Source organism: Eucyclogobius newberryi, unplaced genomic scaffold, assembly GCF_026437365.1.
Source record: "Eucyclogobius newberryi isolate DKJ021-1_F unplaced genomic scaffold, fEucNew1.0.hap1 SCAF_12, whole genome shotgun sequence".
Lineage (NCBI taxonomy): Eukaryota > Metazoa > Chordata > Actinopteri > Gobiiformes > Gobiidae > Eucyclogobius > Eucyclogobius newberryi.
This window is the reverse complement of record NW_027315746.1, coordinates 13,175,531-13,195,081: the sequence shown is the minus strand read 5'-3', so window position 1 is coordinate 13,195,081 and position 19,551 is coordinate 13,175,531. Positions and strand designations below refer to the sequence as shown.

At 39.9% G+C, this 19,551-nt stretch overlaps 1 protein-coding gene across 1 annotated transcript in view; it reads left to right on the top strand.

Annotated features, from left to right (window-relative positions):
- The window catches only part of ghrhra (growth hormone releasing hormone receptor a), a 139,069-nt gene that overhangs the window by 44,398 nt on the left and 75,120 nt on the right, over positions 1 to 19,551 (top strand). Inside the window, exon 3 of the mRNA XM_072440332.1 lies at positions 16,784 to 16,891. Within this exon, the coding sequence (XP_072296433.1) occupies positions 16,784 to 16,891 (108 nt within the window). The remainder of the gene's footprint in view (positions 1 to 16,783; positions 16,892 to 19,551) is intronic.

The following is a 19,551-nucleotide window of genomic DNA, read 5'->3' as shown; positions in this document are numbered from 1 at the left end:
TGAAAACAGATGATATACAGTAATAAACACTTACTATCTATACATCTATAATATTTGTACTTGTTTTAGGTATTAGCATTCTTCCCTTCACAACAAGAAAAATAATCTGCAGTGTATGTGAAATTAAATTGCAATATTTCACATTTCATATTGCCCCTAAAGCACATGATGTATCATATAATGCGTCATATGCCCGAGCCCGAATGCTCAACTGACCATTTTAGACAATATATAATTATAGAAAAAGCTTCAGTTATAATCATCTGGACACACAATTGTTTACGTTTTATTGTGCACATTTGAACAGTCTGCATGTTTTGTCTGTCTCTCTCTTTCCAGGGCAAGACCTTCACGATTTCACCTTGTGATGTCATTTGGTGATAATTCAGGAAGTGCTCATCTGTGCTTCTGTTGTTTTGGAGATTTGCCAAATTAGAATATCAATGAAACTGTTTATAATTAAACAAATGTATATTTGAATTGTCCATATCCTGCAATTTAAACGGGGAAATTATAAAAAAAATGCTTTTTATGTAATATATTATAATATATCTGGACTGCTTGTTTTTACAGTTCATTAATCTATTTTTGTAATAATTAATACTCAATCAAGACAGGTATGTTTTAGCAAATTATTGAAGAATTGCCAGAATATTTTTGCAATAAAAAGATGAACATTGTTTTTTATAGTTCAACAAACAAATCACAGCTTCACTGATAAAGAATGTACTAAAAGTGTTAATGTTTAAAATATTCTCGACCTTATTTGGCAATGATAAACAACATAAATACATCCAGGGAAGACCGACATAATTAATTTGAAAAACACAATGCAGTTCAGTGAAACGCCTTCATCCTTGACACTAATTATGCGGCGTACAAACACACTAGTCCCTTCTGAACTCGGGTGCTTAGCGCTGCTGTGTAACCCATCCGTCACTGGAAGCCACTTACAATGGCCTTAACTCTGAGGCCGTTCTGACAGGCTCCACTTGATGAGCATTGTTCCCCGTGTGTAATAAAACCTGACTTTCTCTGTGGTGAGGAACCAAAAATGCCAATGATATTTTAATAGCCAGCTGTCTCACTCTAAACGTGGCCACCCGCTCCTGTCATTCCAGATATAACATGCGCCAAGCGGGCGACAGGTGTTGGCATTTTCGCAGACAAATCTATAAGCGCATGTGTAATTAAATTCATTAGCATGTGCCCCAGTGCGGTCGGACGGGCGCTAACAAGGCTGAGGCAAAGGCAGCGAGCCGTGGTGAGCCCGGCAGTCGCACGGGGAGGCTGCAGCGCTCACTGAACTGACAGAAGTGCTTCCTCTGGCAGAGTGCTTCACACGTTAAAGCATGTCCGACAGGCGCGCGGCTGTGGACGGTGTCGGCCACAAACCGCCACGACGCCTCCGGGTGAATTAGTGAATCTTAAGTTCACAATACTGAATGTGGGAGGTCAGTGTGTGCTTGTGTGTCAGCTTTGTAAAAAACATTGTTCTTCTACTAATAAGTGGCTATTTCTGTGGAAGTACTTTTATTGCATATGTGTAACCCAGGGTAAAATCCATTAGTTTTATGCCCTGTTTTTAAAATTCCCACCCTGTTACCAGTCCTTGAATCAATGAATAAATAATTCACAATATATGGTACCAACACCAAATCCAAGAATTTGCTTTTGTATCTTTACTGTCCAACAGCCTCCAGCAGTCGAATTTGGATCTTCTGTTTTCTTATACTAGTTTTTCTTTTCCTACGTTCGTAACAACCCGACTGACTAATAACCTGTTACATATGCGTTTGTAGACATAAAAGAATGTCCGAGGCACATCTGGCGGCTGAAATGTATTGAAATATCATCATATCGTGTCATTTTATAGATTTGAAGATCAGAGTTTATGTAAAATGTGAGTTTGCATGTTCTTCTTGCATGTGTAGGACTCCTCAAAGTGCTCTCTGGTTTACTGAACGATTAAAACATGTATAATTGGGTTATGGTCGGTCTGCGGAGGCAAACTACAAACTATTATGAATGGCAATGTGCAGTATATGAGCCGTGTTTGTGATGAGTGGTGTCTTGGGTGTGTTGGCGTGTGTCAGGTAAATACTTTGAGTGTGAAAGCGGTGTGAATGTGAATGTGTGTGATTTTAAAGTGTTCCTCATCCATGCGTCTTGTGTCCAGGTCCGGCCCAGGTCAAGACTACGACATGTGGGGGAGAGCACCAGTTTATTAATGGGTATTTTGTATTTCTTTTGTTTCTTTTAGTAGTTTTAGGGTTTAATCTTGGTTTTAGGGTTTTTCTTTTGTATTATGGGTTTATCTTTTGTATTATGTTTTACTTGGTTTACTTTTGTATGTTGATGGTTTATTGGAGGATTGTAACTTTTTAAAAGGCCAAATATAAAAGTTACACCTGGTTAGAGCAGTGGTTTTAGAGTTCACCATTTCTTTGTTCTGCTGTTGGAGAAAACCTGCTCCAGATCATTCTTGCATTTTTGGCACTTTGGTCACTTTATATTTTGCTTGGAAAATGTAAAATTAAAAAAAGACGTGGGCCAGGTTAACCTTGCCTTAGTCTTCTCTCTTGTCCATTGAAAAAAAGTGACATTGAACTGACAAATAAGTTGTATTATTGTAGTGATATATTGTATTTATGTCCTTAGTATGGATTTTACTCTTGAACTAAACTTTACAAGTCCATATTTAGTAGAGGTGGGGTCAAGGGGGCGGAGCTCACAGATTTAAACACTTTCATTTTCACATTAACCACTTCAGCCGTTGAGAAGCAAAGCCTAACTGTAAACGGCTTCTCCTCTTGTCTGCAAAATCTTGTTCTGAAACTGTTTTTCCATTTTACTGCAGCAAATCATAAATGACAGCTTTAGGTGGTTGCTCACAATGAAGAAGAAGAAAAAAACCTGATTACATTTGAGAAATATCAGAAAAGTGGGAGAGAAAACCTTTTTCTGAAAGTGCGTTTGAAAAAGCACCAGTTCAAACAATGTGCCCTTGAATGACATGTAAAGCCTGCATTATATAACTCCATCGACCCTTTATATGGTCAGTGTAAACAACAACATAATCAACCCATTCAGAGAAATTGGTCCATGCAGATTCCTTTTTGTGCTCAAATATGCACTGCCTGAAGAAGTCCATGTTTAGCACTTCCTGTGGCGCAGTGTTGTCAAGGTCACAAGAGCACAGAATGGATAGATTTTGACCCATATAAAAATACACTATAATAATCAATATTGGCCAACATTTTGCGGATGGACTCCTAAATTCAAGAGAATAATCATGATAACTTAAGAATTCCCTGTACTGTATTTAACAGCAAAATTATCATAAAGGTATTAAAAAGTATTATGCAAAATTGACTTGAGCTTTTGTTATGATTATTGGTCAGACATAATCAAAAACACACCTGGAGTCGCGTTTACCTTTATTCACGCTTGTTTTTGATGAATCCTGAGAAAGTCCTCTCCCCCCGAGTGTCAAAAACACTCCATTCTGAATGTCCCAGATCTGTGGGTCTGTAGGCCGAGCTCCAGGATCTTCTGCTCTGTCCATTAATCATTGCCGGACTCGTTCTGGGCATTTTAGCCATTAAATCACGAGCATTATAACTGCGTGGCTGCATTAGCATGTCGGAGGAAAGCTAGTGTTTGTTTATCACACCTTTGTAATTCCCTCTGCAGCCGGTGGATAGAAATGCCATGAAGTCCTTGTTTAGTCATCTTTTTAGTTCTAATACATGACATGCCTAAGTGAAGGTTACTCAAGAGCATGTTTAAAGTCCAATAACATTACAAATAATGTATAGTATGTGATATGAACAATGTTAAAATAATAATAAAAACATATTTGAAAATTGTGAATAAGTAACCGTTAAACAAGCATGTAATTGATGTTTTGCTATTGTCTAGATTCAGGAGACGTGCATGATCACATCCTTAACAACATTAGTCTGAGTGTGAGTCACAACAGCAGAAGTGCAGAGCCACCATCGAACCTCTGACCACCACTTACTGGGTATAAACGTCTCCAGCAGCAGAACTTTCACCGTTGTGCTGCTCAGTGCACGTGCAGACACAATAGATTCCTCATGTGATGCTGTTCACTGAAGTCTTTTGTGAACTGGGTAGAAGCCCCTATAATTATGCAAATGATTTTGTCAAGAGTAATTAGCACTGTTTAAGCCAACGGTAAATTAAATACACCAAGATTAACACCTCATTTTTAATTCAGTAGTGGATTAGCACTACAGTGCACTAGTGCTCCTCTTATTGTGGGAATGGATTTCCAGTGAAATTAAGTCTTTACGTTTTTGTCATTGTAGTTCATTTGCACGTCACAAAACTGAGGTGAGATAAGCTTATAAACGCATGAGGCTTATGTTCATGTTATTATATCATTATTATTACTACATATATTATTACTATACCAAATCTGCTGAAAAACAACATCCAGCAGACTCAATCCACTATTTTACAAAACTAGAAATGTGTTTTTGGGGTTATACCGTTCTTCTACATTTAGTCAATTTCCTTGTAAGGTTTATAATTACGCTCATTCCTGGATATTGCTCTTTCCTGTTCCTAAATGTCACTGCGGCGGAGGAAGGAGGGATTTGTCTGTCACTCAGCAGGAGGTTTGAAACGCACAGTTAGACCAACAGGAAGGACAGCTCTGCGCTACGAGCTCGGTCCCGGCACTGACAAATGTACTTCATGGAGCCATTTGTCTTTTAAATTAGTCGTTTTTGAAAGGCCGTACTTTTCAGTGTTTCCTGCTGCGTTCAGGTCGCTCTTTTTATCCACATGGTATAACTCAAAAGTACTGCATCTTATTAGTAAAAGGCACAGTACATTGTCGATAACAGACAGGACCCATGAGTAGGACTATTGCTTTCATACAAATATAAACCTATAAACCTATTAAAATATGCACCACTGCCTGTGTGTTATTGACAATCCTTTGGGGCCAGAGGATTGTATTATTCAAAATCCATTTAAATGACCTTCAATCTTGTTACAAGATTATGTTATCTTGTTTTCTCATCATCATCATTGCATTTTGACTTGTATTCCTGAGAAATCCTGCATTGTTCTGCAACTGAGGATCGAGTGCTCAGAAAATTCTTGTTTTCACCTACCCCCTAGCCCCGCCCACGTCCCTGTTCTTGGAAAAATGAAGACTCCCAGTGATTTGTGTCAGGTGCTCAAATGTCACATAGCCACTTATAAAAACATTTACAGTAAATGACAATCTGCTGCTTGTTACGGTGAAATGTCACTGCAAAGAGGCGGAGCTTATCAGTTTTTGACAGGAAATCAATGGACCCGTTTCTATTACAAAGCCATTTTAAATCCATATTTAGGTTTACGGTTTCCTAAAACTCAATCAAATATATACTTCTTGTTGTTGGTTTGTCAGTTGTTAAGTGATTTTTGGAAATGGCAAGAAATGTGACCCATAATATGTGTGTTTTGGATACGTAACACTGTCAAATACATATTTTTTTTGCAGTGAGAACACAGTGTAGTGCATTATATTTAGTTTTCTTTTAGTACCATCAGTGAGTTGTACTGGCGTTGCTTGTGGCCTAATGGATAGCGCCTTTAAGATGGAATTTACCAACTTCTGCTTCTTCTGCACTTTGTAACTTTCCATTGACTTTTTAACATCAACACTGCATCAAGAGCCTGACATTAAGTGCTACCCATAACCTACTGTTGTACATTCGTTTGCAATTTTGTATTCTCGTCAAAGAAAGCATTAATCTAAACAACACTGACCACTTAAGGCCTGCTACTTACATGCAAGCCTCCATTTCATTAGTTGTTGAATGTGGATATGATCAAAGCGTAGCATGCAAATTAAAGCTATTAAAATCAATGCATAAACAACAGCAAATGCATAAATGACATAGGTTGCTGTCCTCTCTGTCAAATGCTTTTTATCTCAAGCCAAACCACATTTCTGCCGACAGCAACTGGTGCTCTATAAATCTAAGATTGTGAAAAACTTTATTATGAATTGCTATCTGCTTTCCAATGTTGTGAATGTGCTCCACCCCTGTGCTCTGGCAGAGCCGTAAACCCTTCCAGAGAAAACTAATATTGGTGTCAGCTACACATCACTCTGAGCTAAATTGGCCTCTGCATTTTTGATAATGCTTGTCCATACATTTTTGATACTTTAATTTCACATCCCAGTGACTCCCTGTCACAATTCCAGAGGGAAAACTCTTAATCAAACTGTAAGATTTGTCTGGTGAGATTCCCATTGAGCTCGGCTGTGCCTCAGTGGAAGGTCGGCGGCTCAAATCCCACTGACCCTCTGGCTGGTGGTGCGATCGCCGCTGCCTCAGGTGAACACTGCTCGTGTTCTTGGGCAAGACACTTAACCCGCTCCGCCCCCAGTGTCTGGGTGACTGGTTCCTTGATGTAAAGCACTTTGAGGGCCTTGAAGCTAGAAAAGCTCTTTAGGTTTGATCACAATTTTCAACAGAAGCATCTTTAAAAATGGCTCAAACATACAAATTATAAATATCCTACAATCAAGCCATTATTAGACAATATTTGAATGCATTCTAATGTCTTTCTTTTTTATCTTCTTACATTCTTTACTGTTTTGGCTAAAGAGGACGTAATAGCCATGTCATGTATTGATATTGTCTTCACAACATCGTTTGGTTTGTTTCGACTTGTAGATTTATTCTGTGCTGGAGTCTCTCGCTTCACATGAAGAGGGTTTGCCTGTGTCTGCATGGGTTTGTTTCTTCTGGATTCCCACACCAACCCAAAAAAACTGCCAAACAGGAAAGTCCTGACCAAAAGATGAATCTCACAGCTCTGTTATGTGAGACCATGGACAAAGAGAGAAAAATTGAAATGAAACTGCCGTTCTTACCGAAGATTAAAAGTCAAGATGAAAAAGAACTGACGTGAACACAATCCAAAACTTCCAGGAAATTGTTCTTTTATACACGGTTAGTTATTGCATAAACTCCCTGTGAACTCCCTGTGAACACGTGGTGTGGCGGGCCGGCAGTCCGACCCTGTGACAACAATAGCACTGCAGTGTTCTTTTTCTGAGTGGCACAAGGCAATAGGCTGAAGCTACTGATTATTTAGTCAAGGCAAGTTGGTGCACAATTGGTACACAAGACGATTCAAAGTGCGTCACAGGAAAAACATGCATTAAAATCACAAAGACATGTCAGAAATCACAGAACAGTTTAAGACATAAAAGAGAAGAGTGCAAACCTTTCAGTCACATGTACAGATAAACAACACAGGGTTTTGGCCCGAAGGCTTTATTAGACAGGAAAGTAGTGAGTGTGATGGGGGATGAAAGAGAAGGGAGGACATGCAGCAAACCTGTTGGACTTGTGTGCTGTGCCTTAACCACTCAACCACCGCCGCTGCATAGAACTGAAACGCAGATTCCTCTTGTCCTGACTCTGGGCACCAGCAGGAGGCCGGTCCATGTTTAGTCCTGACTCTGGCACCTGCAGGAGGCCGGTCCATGTTTAGTCCTGACTCTGGCACCAGCAGGAGGCCGGTCCATGTTTAGTCCTGACTCTGGCACCAGCAGGAGGCCGGTCCATGTTTAGTCCTGACTCTGGCACCAGCAGGAGGCCGGTCCATGTTTAGTCCTGACTCTGGCACCAGCAGGAGGCCGGTCCATGTTTAGTCCTGACTCTGACACCAGCAGGAGGCCGGTCCATGTTTAGTCCTGACTCTGGCACCAGCAGGAGGCCGGTCCATGTTTAGTCCTGACTCTGGCACCAGCAGGAGGCCGGTCCATGTTTAGTCCTGACTCTGGCACCAGCAGGAGGCCGGTCCATGTTTAGTCCTGACTCTGGCACCAGCAGGAGGCCGGTCCATGTTTAGTCCTGACTCTGGCACCAGCAGGAGGCCGGTCCATGTTTAGTCCTGACTCTGGCACCAGCAGGAGGCCGGTCCATGTTTAGTCCTGACTCTGGCACCAGCAGGAGGCCGGTCCATGTTTAGTCCTGACTCTGGCACCAGCAGGAGGCTGGTCCATGTTTAGTCCTGACTCTGGCACCAGCAGGAGGCCGTCCATGTTTAGTCCTGACTCTGGGCACCAGCAGGAGGCCGGTCCATGTTTAGTCCTGACTCTGGCACCAGCAGGAGGCCGGTCCATGTTTAGTCCTGACTCTGGCACCAGCAGGAGGCCGGTCCATGTTTAGTCCTGACTCTGGCACCAGCAGGAGGCCATCCATGTTTAGTCCTGACTCTGGCACCAGCAGGAGGCCGGTCCATGTTTAGTCCTGACTCTGGCACCAGCAGGAGGCCGGTCCATGTTTAGTCCTGACTCTGGCACCAGCAGGAGGCCGGTCCATGTTTAGTCCTGACTCTGGCACCAGCAGGAGGCCGGTCCATGTTTAGTCCTGACTCTGGCACCAGCAGGAGGCCGGTCCATGTTTAGTCCTGACTCTGGCACCAGCAGGAGGCCGGTCCCTGAGGTCCTCAGAGTCCGGGATGATTCATATAGTAATCGAATAATCTATCGATTGTTTTCTTCGATCAACCGGTACGTTTTTTTGTACATTCCCTAAACCATTTAAATGCATATTAAATATGTTTTTAAATAGATGTTGCACATAATTGTAATAAACAAATAACTAATAAGAAGTTTCTGCTTGTGCAATGCTGCAAAGCTGCTAATGCTAATCACTTCACTTGAGCTTCACCATCACAGGCAAAAAGTTGAATAATCCAGTCGTTTGTTGTTGAATATGAGATCCATGACTTGTATGTGTGTTAAATATGTGCCTGCCAGATGGACTTTGCCTCTATTTATTACATAAATCTATTTTTATCTGAGTTTTGCAAACCTTTTTTCATCCCAAAGTCATGTGAACCACGGTGAGGAGAGAGTAGTGAGTGTCTGAATCACTCTGTGATCGAGTGCACTATGAAGTCTGCTAAATGCAGGACTATGTAGTGAATGAGGGGTCAGGGGACGAGAGCGGACGTTCAGATGCAGCAACATTTGAGCTGTAAGTCTGCATCATTTCGCAGCATTAGCTCCGTGTGCCGTTCACTTTAGCCTCTGTGTTGTCATCACAGACTTTCTGTTTCATAATCACGCTCCTCTGTGCTCTTGAGCACAACAAAACTACGTTTCCAGTCCTACTCTTAAGTTTAAAATACGTCGCTCTCTCCTCTGTCGTGCTTTAGTTGCTGCAGGTCCGGGTGGTCCGTGTGCCACAGATTCACATGTTTTGAATTAAATATGTAAATTAAACTAATCATTGAGGCAATAAAATAATAATCAAAGCTTTTTTGTAATCAAGTTATTTGATTTCTTCGATTAATCGTTGCAGCCCTCCACTGCAACCAGACGGCTCTGTCATTGGACCGGAGCTGGACCCGGGGCCCACGCCGTGCAGTGCGGTGGTCCTGGTGCTGCAGAGCTCTAGATCATTTCTGTTGAATACATTGTTTTTGCTGGAGCCTACCAATTCTCCTCATATCCATGGTCTATGCTTTTTGTCCCATGTTTAAAAATAATAATAAACTTTAAAATCCTGTAGTGTGTGCTGGCCTTTGACTGTAATGGCATACAGTAATTTTTTTAGCATTCATTTTACTTTGACTTGCTCTCCAGAATGAAATCCTGGCACAAAATAATACATCTTGTTATCTTATTCTATTCCACTTCACTTAAACACTCTTATCTATAAACCTCATATTATTGTTGCAGTGCTTATACTAGAAGGAGGAGTTGAGAGCATAAAGCACATGCTTCTCGTGTCTGCGCTTCATGAAACCCACTGACATAAACCCACAGCCTGGATCATTTCACCGGGTCATGGTTGCTCTCCATGGAGACGCTTGTTCCATCAGACTGCTGTACTCAAAGATTGCTTTTGGAGATGACAGAGGGGCGAGTGGGTAATGGCTTGGTCACTGGAACTAATGTAGTGTTTATTTCACCTGGCTTCAATAAGGGCAACAGGAAAGACTGGAGCAATTTTGTTTTTCTTTTGCTTCAAACCTTCAGTCAATTTAGTATTTTCCTTTCCGATTTCGCCCCCAAAATCAAACCAACATTATGGTAGACACACGTGCATTATTATTACTCTTAAGTTAAGTAAAGATAGATACTGTAGATGGATGTCTATTGAATTGTGACACCAGTTTTGAACTTTTTGATCATATGGAGTATTGTCAGTCTGTAGTGCAGTGCAGCCTGTTACAGATGGTGCCTCAGAGTCCGTAGATGTTCACATTTGAGCGCTGAGGGAAAGTCTTGGTTAGATCCTGAGCAGAAACACGTCCACTGCCCATGTGCACGATCGCTTTTTTAGGTGTGTAGGGCATTTGGTCGCATCCCGTCCTCTGCTGAGGTCAAGAGCGACACAGTTACTAAAAGAAAGCTGCTGACGGCAACAGAGTCTCTTTTTAACCAGACTATTTTAAACTGTAACACTTTATCTTACACTGTAATGTCTTTATTAAAGGGGAACTATATCACTGTTATGATGAAGGGTATGTCACGCTTATTTCCATGGAGATGTGAACTAGAAATGTTTATGGTGCACTGTTTGTGTGATGTGTACTGTGGAACATTGTAGGCCAAAGAATCCATGTAAAAAAACAAACAAATGCAATAAAGAACAACTGTGGTTGAATAAATGCCATAACACGGAACATTCCAGGTAAAGTAATAACACAAAGACAAGCAGGTCTGGACCCCACACCAGAAAAGTTACATCGTGTACCTTTAAGGACAATGTAATAACATGTAAAACCAGTAAATACCAGCCAAACCCTAAATCCTAACTGTCTTTTATTCATTTTAGTATTTTATTTATTCTATTTTTTATTTAGTTTGAATGTTTTTAATTTATTTTATTTTATTGTTATGTATTGTTTTAGGTTGTATTTATGTTTCAGTACATTTGCTCATCTGAGAAATCAACTGTTTGCAGCACTTTGGGAACAGTCTTGTTTATAAAATGTGTTCTATACATTAAGTGGATGGACAGAACATGTGACCCTTTAAACATGTTTTAATGCACGTCATGGCTCCTGCTTCAACATTGAAACTTCTCATGGAAAGGCTTTTATAGCTTTAGTATAAAACATTGAATAATTTATACTTTACACTCTCAATACTGATAATCAATGAATAAAACACAATCCAAGTGCGACTGTTTACAATACCATTAAAGTCATTTACATGCACCATGGTTTATATGTATTGTTCTTATTAAAAGGTACAGTATGTTCTTGATTGTTTTTGTAGTTCAGAAACACAGGGTGGTCATGCTCTGCTTTTTAAATGTTAAATAATGTAAACCCACACTTATCCACCAGCCTGTTTCACCGCTGTCCTTTTATGCTCCACTTAACACATGTAAACGAGCTATAACCCTCTCTAAATCGTCTCTATTCTCTGATCGTTCCAAGGGAAAAGCCGGCCACACTCATTTCACATGCAGACGACACACACACTTTCTGTCAAACATCGCTCTGGGTCGCACTGACTATCGCTCTCCCCTCAAACTACCATCAAAAGCCCTGGGAGAACTGCAATTTCGTTTTTTGTGAGAAAGCGTTTGACATTTATTCTGTCCTTTTATTCCCTTCAAAATGCGATTTAAGTGATGGTTTCTATTCAGAGTTGTTGACATTTAGCACATGTATATTGTGGAGGCTTAGGTCTACAATAGGGTTATTATCAAAGGATTTCCCCAGCGTTGTACTGGACTGCATTAATCATATCTGTCTGCCTTCATTTTCAAACGGATCCATTACACACGGCATCATATGTACTCCAGGGGAAGCAATGCAGCAGGATAATGAGATGGACGGTCCGAGCAGGTTTGAAGTTTGACAAAAGCTTTCATCTCAAATCGTTGGCCGTAACGTGACATGACAAGTTACCAGAGGATAAACTGTGGAGGTGATTGGGCTTTTCTTTCTCATGCTTGGCCTAATATCAGAAGTGTGTCGGGGCGACAGAGTCAGATGTTAAGAGAACTTTTACACCGATGAAGGACAAAGGAGATGGAGCTGATGTTAACAGGAAGCGGCGGGGGAGAGGGAAAAACATTTATGCTGACCTGAGGAAAGGCATGACATTTAAAATCAAATGGTGATCTGACCCTGTAACAGTGACTGGAAATTGACATGAAATTGACTGAGTTCATCTCTTTAAATGTCTTTAAAACCAAGTTCAAAGCATCAGAGACGGTGTCCATAATGTGCGTCATGTGCATATGTTTTTCTGTGCAAACGGAGTCTCCGGGTTAAACAGAGGTCAAATAAATCTCACTTCCACTTTGAAAGGAGGAAGTGATGCCAATCTCATGAGATAAATATAACTTTGAAAGGAGGATGTGAACAAAACAAGGCTGTAATAAGTTTGGATGCTGAGAAAGCTGTTCGCTGGCCTTATTTATTTAAAGTGCTGAGCAAATTTCAAATAGATGATTTAATAATGAAAAATGTTGGGGCTCTTTACGACATCAAGAAATAGAATTAACAGTCACTTGACGGATCCACTGACTTTGGAAAAAGGGGTAAGACAGGGCTGTGCTTGGTCCCCCCTCTTGTCCGCTCTGTACTTGAATTGATTGGCCCAATATATCGGACAATCAGAAACAATCCACGATGTTACAATTTATGGGATGGAACATCAAATTGCTTGCTATGCAAATTATGTTTTATTGTTTTTGACCAAACCAGAAATCCCCATAGCATTTCCTTCATAATAGCAGTCCTATGTATGGATACAAACTGAATATTAAAAAAAAAAATGAAAGAAAGAAGTTGATTTTTTAAAAGTCCAATGTAATCTCAGTCCAGCACTTGACAGTCTGCTCAGTTTGTGTCCATTTATTTGTTTCTGCCTCTTGTTCTTTTTCATGGGTTGATTGTTTTAATTTTTGAAGAAAGAAAAAGAAAAAAAAACATTTAAATAAGAAAGGGAAAGTATTTCTAACCGTCTCTAACTAGTTCATATCTCTTACAAACCCTTTGGTAAATCACTAGTATTATTTAGCTAGAGAACAGCTTTTTCAGACGAGGAAGAGAACTTAAGTGCTGCTAATTTACATCCAATCTGCTCTCATCCCACAGCCTCATATTGCAACACACATTTCTTTTGAATTGCCAGCGATGAAATGCTTCACAATTAGAGTTGGACACCACAAAGTGCTGCTTTCAAGATACACTGTTCGGGGTAAAACAGAAAACATTAGTCTTTACAAGAGAAAAGTTGGGTATTGCAGCTTTAAAGAGTATTGTGATGTTTGAAAATGAATACTATCTTATTTAAATTTAAGCTTCCTCTTCCACTTATTTGAGATATTTGGTAACTATAGAGCCAAACAAGCGTGAGCGGGCTTTATCATGGACCAAGGCCAGAGCGGACAACTATCCACTTTCACTCGTTCACAGAGATAAATTACTAATATTATATTCACGGTTTCACTGAACAAACAGATGTATTTGCAGGGAAAGGATGCAGGAGAGCACACACTGGCAGCACAAGGTCATGCAGACTCCACTCAAACAGATGAGCAGCAATCAACTAAACACATTTATGATCATTTGAAACCTCTTCACTTTTCAATGAAAGTAAGGTTCATTTTAATTCAGCTGATGATAAATAACATATACAGCAGCTAAAGCCTAATTGTTTTGCTTGATGGTCATGTGTGCAACTGTTTTATGGTTCGAGGAGTTCAAATGGGAAATAATGTATGTAAAATTTGGGTTGTAAAAGTTAAAATGCTACAGGATAAATACAATATAATAATGCTAGAGCTCTTGGCAGTGTCGCCACACATAATAATGAAAACTACATTTTTTCCCTCAGAGAATTAGTATTAAATGGACCATTAGAATGTATTTTAGTCATTCTAGATCATGATTAATACTTAAAATGGCACCCACAAATTAGTTATTAGTTACTGTTTTCAGTCCATGTGCTGCTCCCAAGCTGGAACAAAACTATAATGCATGATAAATAATGAAGCTCTTTGTTTAAAAAGATCCAAATGAACAGTATGCCCAACATTTAAACAGCTTTGGGAACTCTAATAGTCTCCTCTTGCTTTTATAATCCTGGACATGCATTTTAATTTAGGTTTAAATTTCCCTGCGCTTCACCCAGTCCCAGCAGGCTTGTTATACTATGGCTTCAGTGATGACTTGACCTTAGGCTGAGTGGCTCTGCATACAATATCAAGCACATTTATCCACTACAAGGTGACTCACTTCTCTTAGTCGCTAGTGGCTTTAGTGGTCATCCCATAACCAAGCGGTCTGCGGCTCCATCCCAGCTTCAACCGCTGTTTTTGTTGTGTCCTCAGGGAAGACACGTCACCTTTGCCTTTGTGTGAATGCGCTGTGGAAATGGGACACAGTTCAATGCATTCCACGATATGTATATAATATGTTCAAGTGCTGGGTTTGTCTCCGTGTTATTGCTTTACCTGGAACGTCCCACAGTACAGCATTAAACTTGTATCATTTATTAAATATAATATGCTTTCAATGCTTTAATACTTTGAAAAGCAAGCGTTATTATACTGAGAGCTGGCTTTCATCTTGTCTCCATGGAGATACTGTAGGTAGCTGTAATTATAATGCCATACTGTGGTACATCAATATCCAGTTGTTTTTCATTATTATTGTGTGTATTTCTGTCACTGTAATGTGTGATCTGCTTGAAGACTGTTCGAAGCGGCTTGTTCGATGCAGAATGGTCACGTGTGTGATTGTGCGTGAATTATGACAAGAACAAAAGGTTAAATGTGAGAAATTATGCAAACAGAAATTATGATGCACAGAAGAATACAGAAATCAGGGACAGAAAGGGCACGATCGGATACTATTCTTTTGGAAGCACCATTTTGTTCTGCTATTATTGTCACTTATTTTACTATTACCGGTAAAGTTTGTTCAGGGCATTACAAAAAAGAGTGTCAATGGCTTTGTAGAGTTTGACATTTATCATATTTAGCCCATATGGTACTGTAAGACACACAATTATCAGGTTATGTGGTGCCCAAGGGAAGTTATTAAAGCCCTAGATGGACCTTTTCTGCAGATGAATGCTACGTACGTGGTCATGTTATTATTTTGCCTGGAATGTTCCACAGTATGTCATAAATCTATCTTGCATTTATTCAGTTACAGGTCTTAAAAAATACACACATTCTTACAGTAATCTAATTAAAGCACTGATAAATCTAGTTTCCATCCGCAGCAGGTTAAAGCTACTTATTTTTGTACATTTGTTGTTGTAACTTGTATATTGTGTACAACTGCCTGCATTATACATTACGCACAGTCGAGCTAAAATGTCCTTCGTGGCAAAATATATATATATACAACAATCATGAGGCAGGATCTGTATCCAGCTGAAAGGTTAACTTGTACCGTATTTTCCGCACTATAAGGCGCACTTAAAAGCCTTAGATTTTCTCAAAAAAAAAACGACTTATAGCGATTTATAATCCAGTGTGACATATACATGGATTTATTCTGGTCGTGCTCACTGACCTCGAAGCGATTTTGTTTCGCTTAATGCGCCTTATAGTGTGGAAAATACGGTACCTGTTTTAGTTTAAGCCTTTACACAGTGTCAGAACTCACTTTTTAGTATCCAAATGGAAAACTTGAAACTTGAAAACTGGCTAATGTTATTCAAATAAGTTTTAAATTTTTTTGTAAATTTGTTGTGAAAAAATGCAGCTGCAGCTAATTATAATGTATTTTATTTCTCATCGACCTGCAATTAAGAGCAGAAAGCAGCGCTCTGATTGTGTTTGTAATGCTTGTGGGACGAGTTAGACATTTAAACGCCTTGTTACTGGTTTGTGGTGTAAAAATCAGGCACCTCAACTTTAACAAACTCAAATAATGAAACAAAATTCTTTCATTTGTTCATTTATCAGTTAAATGCAAGTAACAAGTATTCTATATTTCTATAACACCGCTCATCTTTGAATACACCCATTCTAATACACACATCGAACTTCTTGCCCGTCCTTCGTGATAGTTGGAGACTTTGTGCATCTCCTGTTGCTGAAAAGGAAACAAGGTTATTTGATTATCCTCCCAGGTCAGAATAGTGAACGGTGCAGATCCCGCTCGCTCTCAGGTAGACCTTGGCTTTTCTGTGTGGACTTTACAACTAAGGAAATACAAATTTGCCCCAGGAACAGCAGAGTTTGGCTTTGGAAACATTTGAATAACCCCTTCGTGCCTTTATTTCTCAAAGTACTAATGGTGATAGCTCAATCGTTCACATGTAATGAATTGTACTGAACAAAATGATTCTAATACCGTAACAAAAGTGTCCATGATGGTCAAATGTGAAACTGCTTATAACGGCGAAACAGATCCTACAAGTTCATTTCAGAGTGATATTGATACTACTTCAAATTATAAAATAATTAAAACACATTTAAGGCAATATTTAGTTTTAGAATATGTCAAACTCAAATCAAAATTGTAATATGAAACGTCACAATTAGCAAATAAAGTCTCAAGTCTCGGTTTGCGCATTTAAAGGGGAGAATATTATACAAAATCAACTTTATTTAAACTTCTTACAACAGTATCCTTGTACTTAGCTGCAATTGTTTGAACAGTTTGACTCAGAGTGATACATGTAGTTATCTAGAATCCCTTAGGTGCCTCTTTGGACCCCTCTAACGGGGCGGTACGTGCCTCTAGTCGCTTGTATCTTCTGTTACATTGACATATTTGTGTGTTTTTACAGGATGCAGGACGGATTGGGATGGGATAAACTGCTGGCCCAGGGCTGAAATCGGACAAGTGGTCAACATCACCTGCTCTGAATTCTTCCAGCATTTCACCAGCAACCAAGGTGTGTTTAAAGTCACAATACAACACATCTGCCTCATTCATTCACAGATAATGGTATGTTCTTTAGTCACAAACCAAGCACAAGGATCACATTGTCAAATAACTAATAACAAAAAAGGATTAAGCAGGGCATGATACATTATGCATTATTTGTGTTGGTTGGCAGCTTTACACGCTCAGGGAGAATTTATTTGGCACAAGAAGTGACGAGAAATCTTGTGAAGAGTTCAGACATCACAGCTCCAGGATTTCCAAGGCTGCGGCAGTAAAGAACGGACCCAAACGGAAAAAAAGTGCAACTCACAGGACAAGGACAAGGACAAGGACGGTGTATAAACAGGGGAAGTGTACTTGAGATGTCGCAGATGTAAAACTAGCTGTGACTTGTATTATTGTGTACAACTGCCTGCATTATATATAAATATATATATATATATATATATATATATACAACAATCGTGAGGCAGGATCTGTGAGTATCCAGCTGAAAGGTTAACTTGTACCGTATTTTCTGCACTATAAGGCGCACTTAGATGCCTTAGATTTTCTCAAAAAATGACTTATAGTGATTTATAATCCAGTGTGACATATATATGGATTTTTTCTGGTCGTGCTCACTGACCTCGAATGCGCCTTATAGTGTGGTATATACGGTACCTGTTTTAGTTTAAGCCTTTACACAGTGTCAGAACTCACTTTTTAGTATCCAAATGGAAAACTTGAAACTTGAAAACTGGCTTATGTTATTCAAATAAGTTTAAAAAATATTGTGCCACCAGTCCGAACAAAATCTATTGGAAAACCTGGTTTGCTGGTGGTGCATTGGTTAATGGTATTGCACATGGTGTGGTTTCTACCTCCGCGGCGTCATGGGTTCGATTCTCGGCTTTGGAACATTTGCCGTATGTCTCTCCGCATTTCACGCTACAGCTGTCCTGTCAAACAAAGCCTTCGGGACATTAATGTTTATTTTTGACAATTATGTTAAGGTTAGGGATTTATTTAAGAACATAGAAAGTTCCATTGTCTCTCACTATTTAATGGAACTTGTTGCTTGTATAATATGTGAGTTTAGAAGACCACAGAGGCTGATTAGGGTTTTATGGATGTAGAGAAACATGGAGTTAGATGGTGTGAAAGCAGAACACACAGAGCGTATATATATTCTAGAGGGCAGTGACTAGCTGTGTCGACCCCCAAAGGGAACCGCCCAAAGGATAATGCAAGACCTTCAGATGTGGCTTTGCATTAATGAGCCAATTTACGCTTATTTCCGTGGCAAAATATGCAGTGAAGCTACAATTTCTCCTCGTTTCATAAGGTACAATATAAACACCCCAAAACTGTTTAATATGCAAGCTATAGTTTGTTCTGTCCATGAGGAAGAAAATTGTGTTAAAGGCGCATTATGTAACTTTTCATCTTGTTATCGCTTTGTCTGAGATGATGCAACGTATGTCATTAAATCAATCGCGAAGTGTAGAGTTCTAGAGTGCTATTTTCATCTCCGCTGATCGGACCTGGAGTAGTGGAAGAAGTGCTGGATTTTGTTAAGTAAAAGTATTCATGTATCTGTTTAAAAAGTATTCAAGACAGATTTGGAGAACTATTAAAGCATTAAAACACTATAAAATCAACATTTCAAAATGGCCGTTTTTTGTTCAACAGAAGTTTTTTTCATAAGATTTATTTAGATATTTTTGTTGGCTCAAAACTGGGACTTTAAACGTGCTAAAAACGACCCTTCAGCCAATTCAGGCGGTTTCTATAAGTAGGGGAAAGTACTTTTTACTTTATAACGTAGATGTGGTTGTCTGGAATGTGATGAAGAAAAGGAAAAAGTATTAAAAAATCCACTTCCTGTATTGTAACTTGGCCTGGTACGTCACCTGCGTCTCCATTAAGATACGTCCAATGCCATGCTGTGGAACAATCACCAACATCTCCATGGAGACAAGCAAGTTGGCGTACTTTCCAGAGAATTTACATAATGCACCTTCTAAAGCAGATTGCTAGCGAACTCTAATTAGTGATGTTTTGTGTGTGATCGCTGTCATTAGCCGGGGATCAGAGGGTTTTTTCTCCTGGTTTCCATGAAATTAAATCCATCACTCATCACGCATCAATCACATCAAACTTGGCTTCCAGGTGGCAGACAAAAGCGCTAATGGAAAACCGAGCTTACTTAGCGCTTACTGTACTCGCCCACTCCAGTCGAAGCCTCGCCCGTCCCACCGAGGGTCACTAAATGGCCTCACAGCAACCAGGAAGATGTCAACGCCACCACTGACACGACGGCTTCTGAGTTTCTTCCACCTCAGTGCGCAAACGCAAGAGGGAGACCCAAGTGGTGTGGAGTGGAACATGTTAACAGCGATGGCAGGACAATATTTTTCAATGTAGGCAGGATGCGTGAGGAGATGGGGCCCTGGAGGGAGTTGGAGAAGATGAATGGGATCTTGTTGGAGAAGCAGGACCACCACAGCTGAAACAAACGGCAGCGTTTATCGAACTATGACGTGTGTGACGGAGCGTTCGACTGGTGAAGACGCAGTAATAAGGTTTGCAGCCACACGCTCTATGGATCGTGAATGTGGTGCAGTTGGAAATGAATCAAACAGTTGTGTGGATTGTGGTGGTAAACAATAAACTATGCATTTA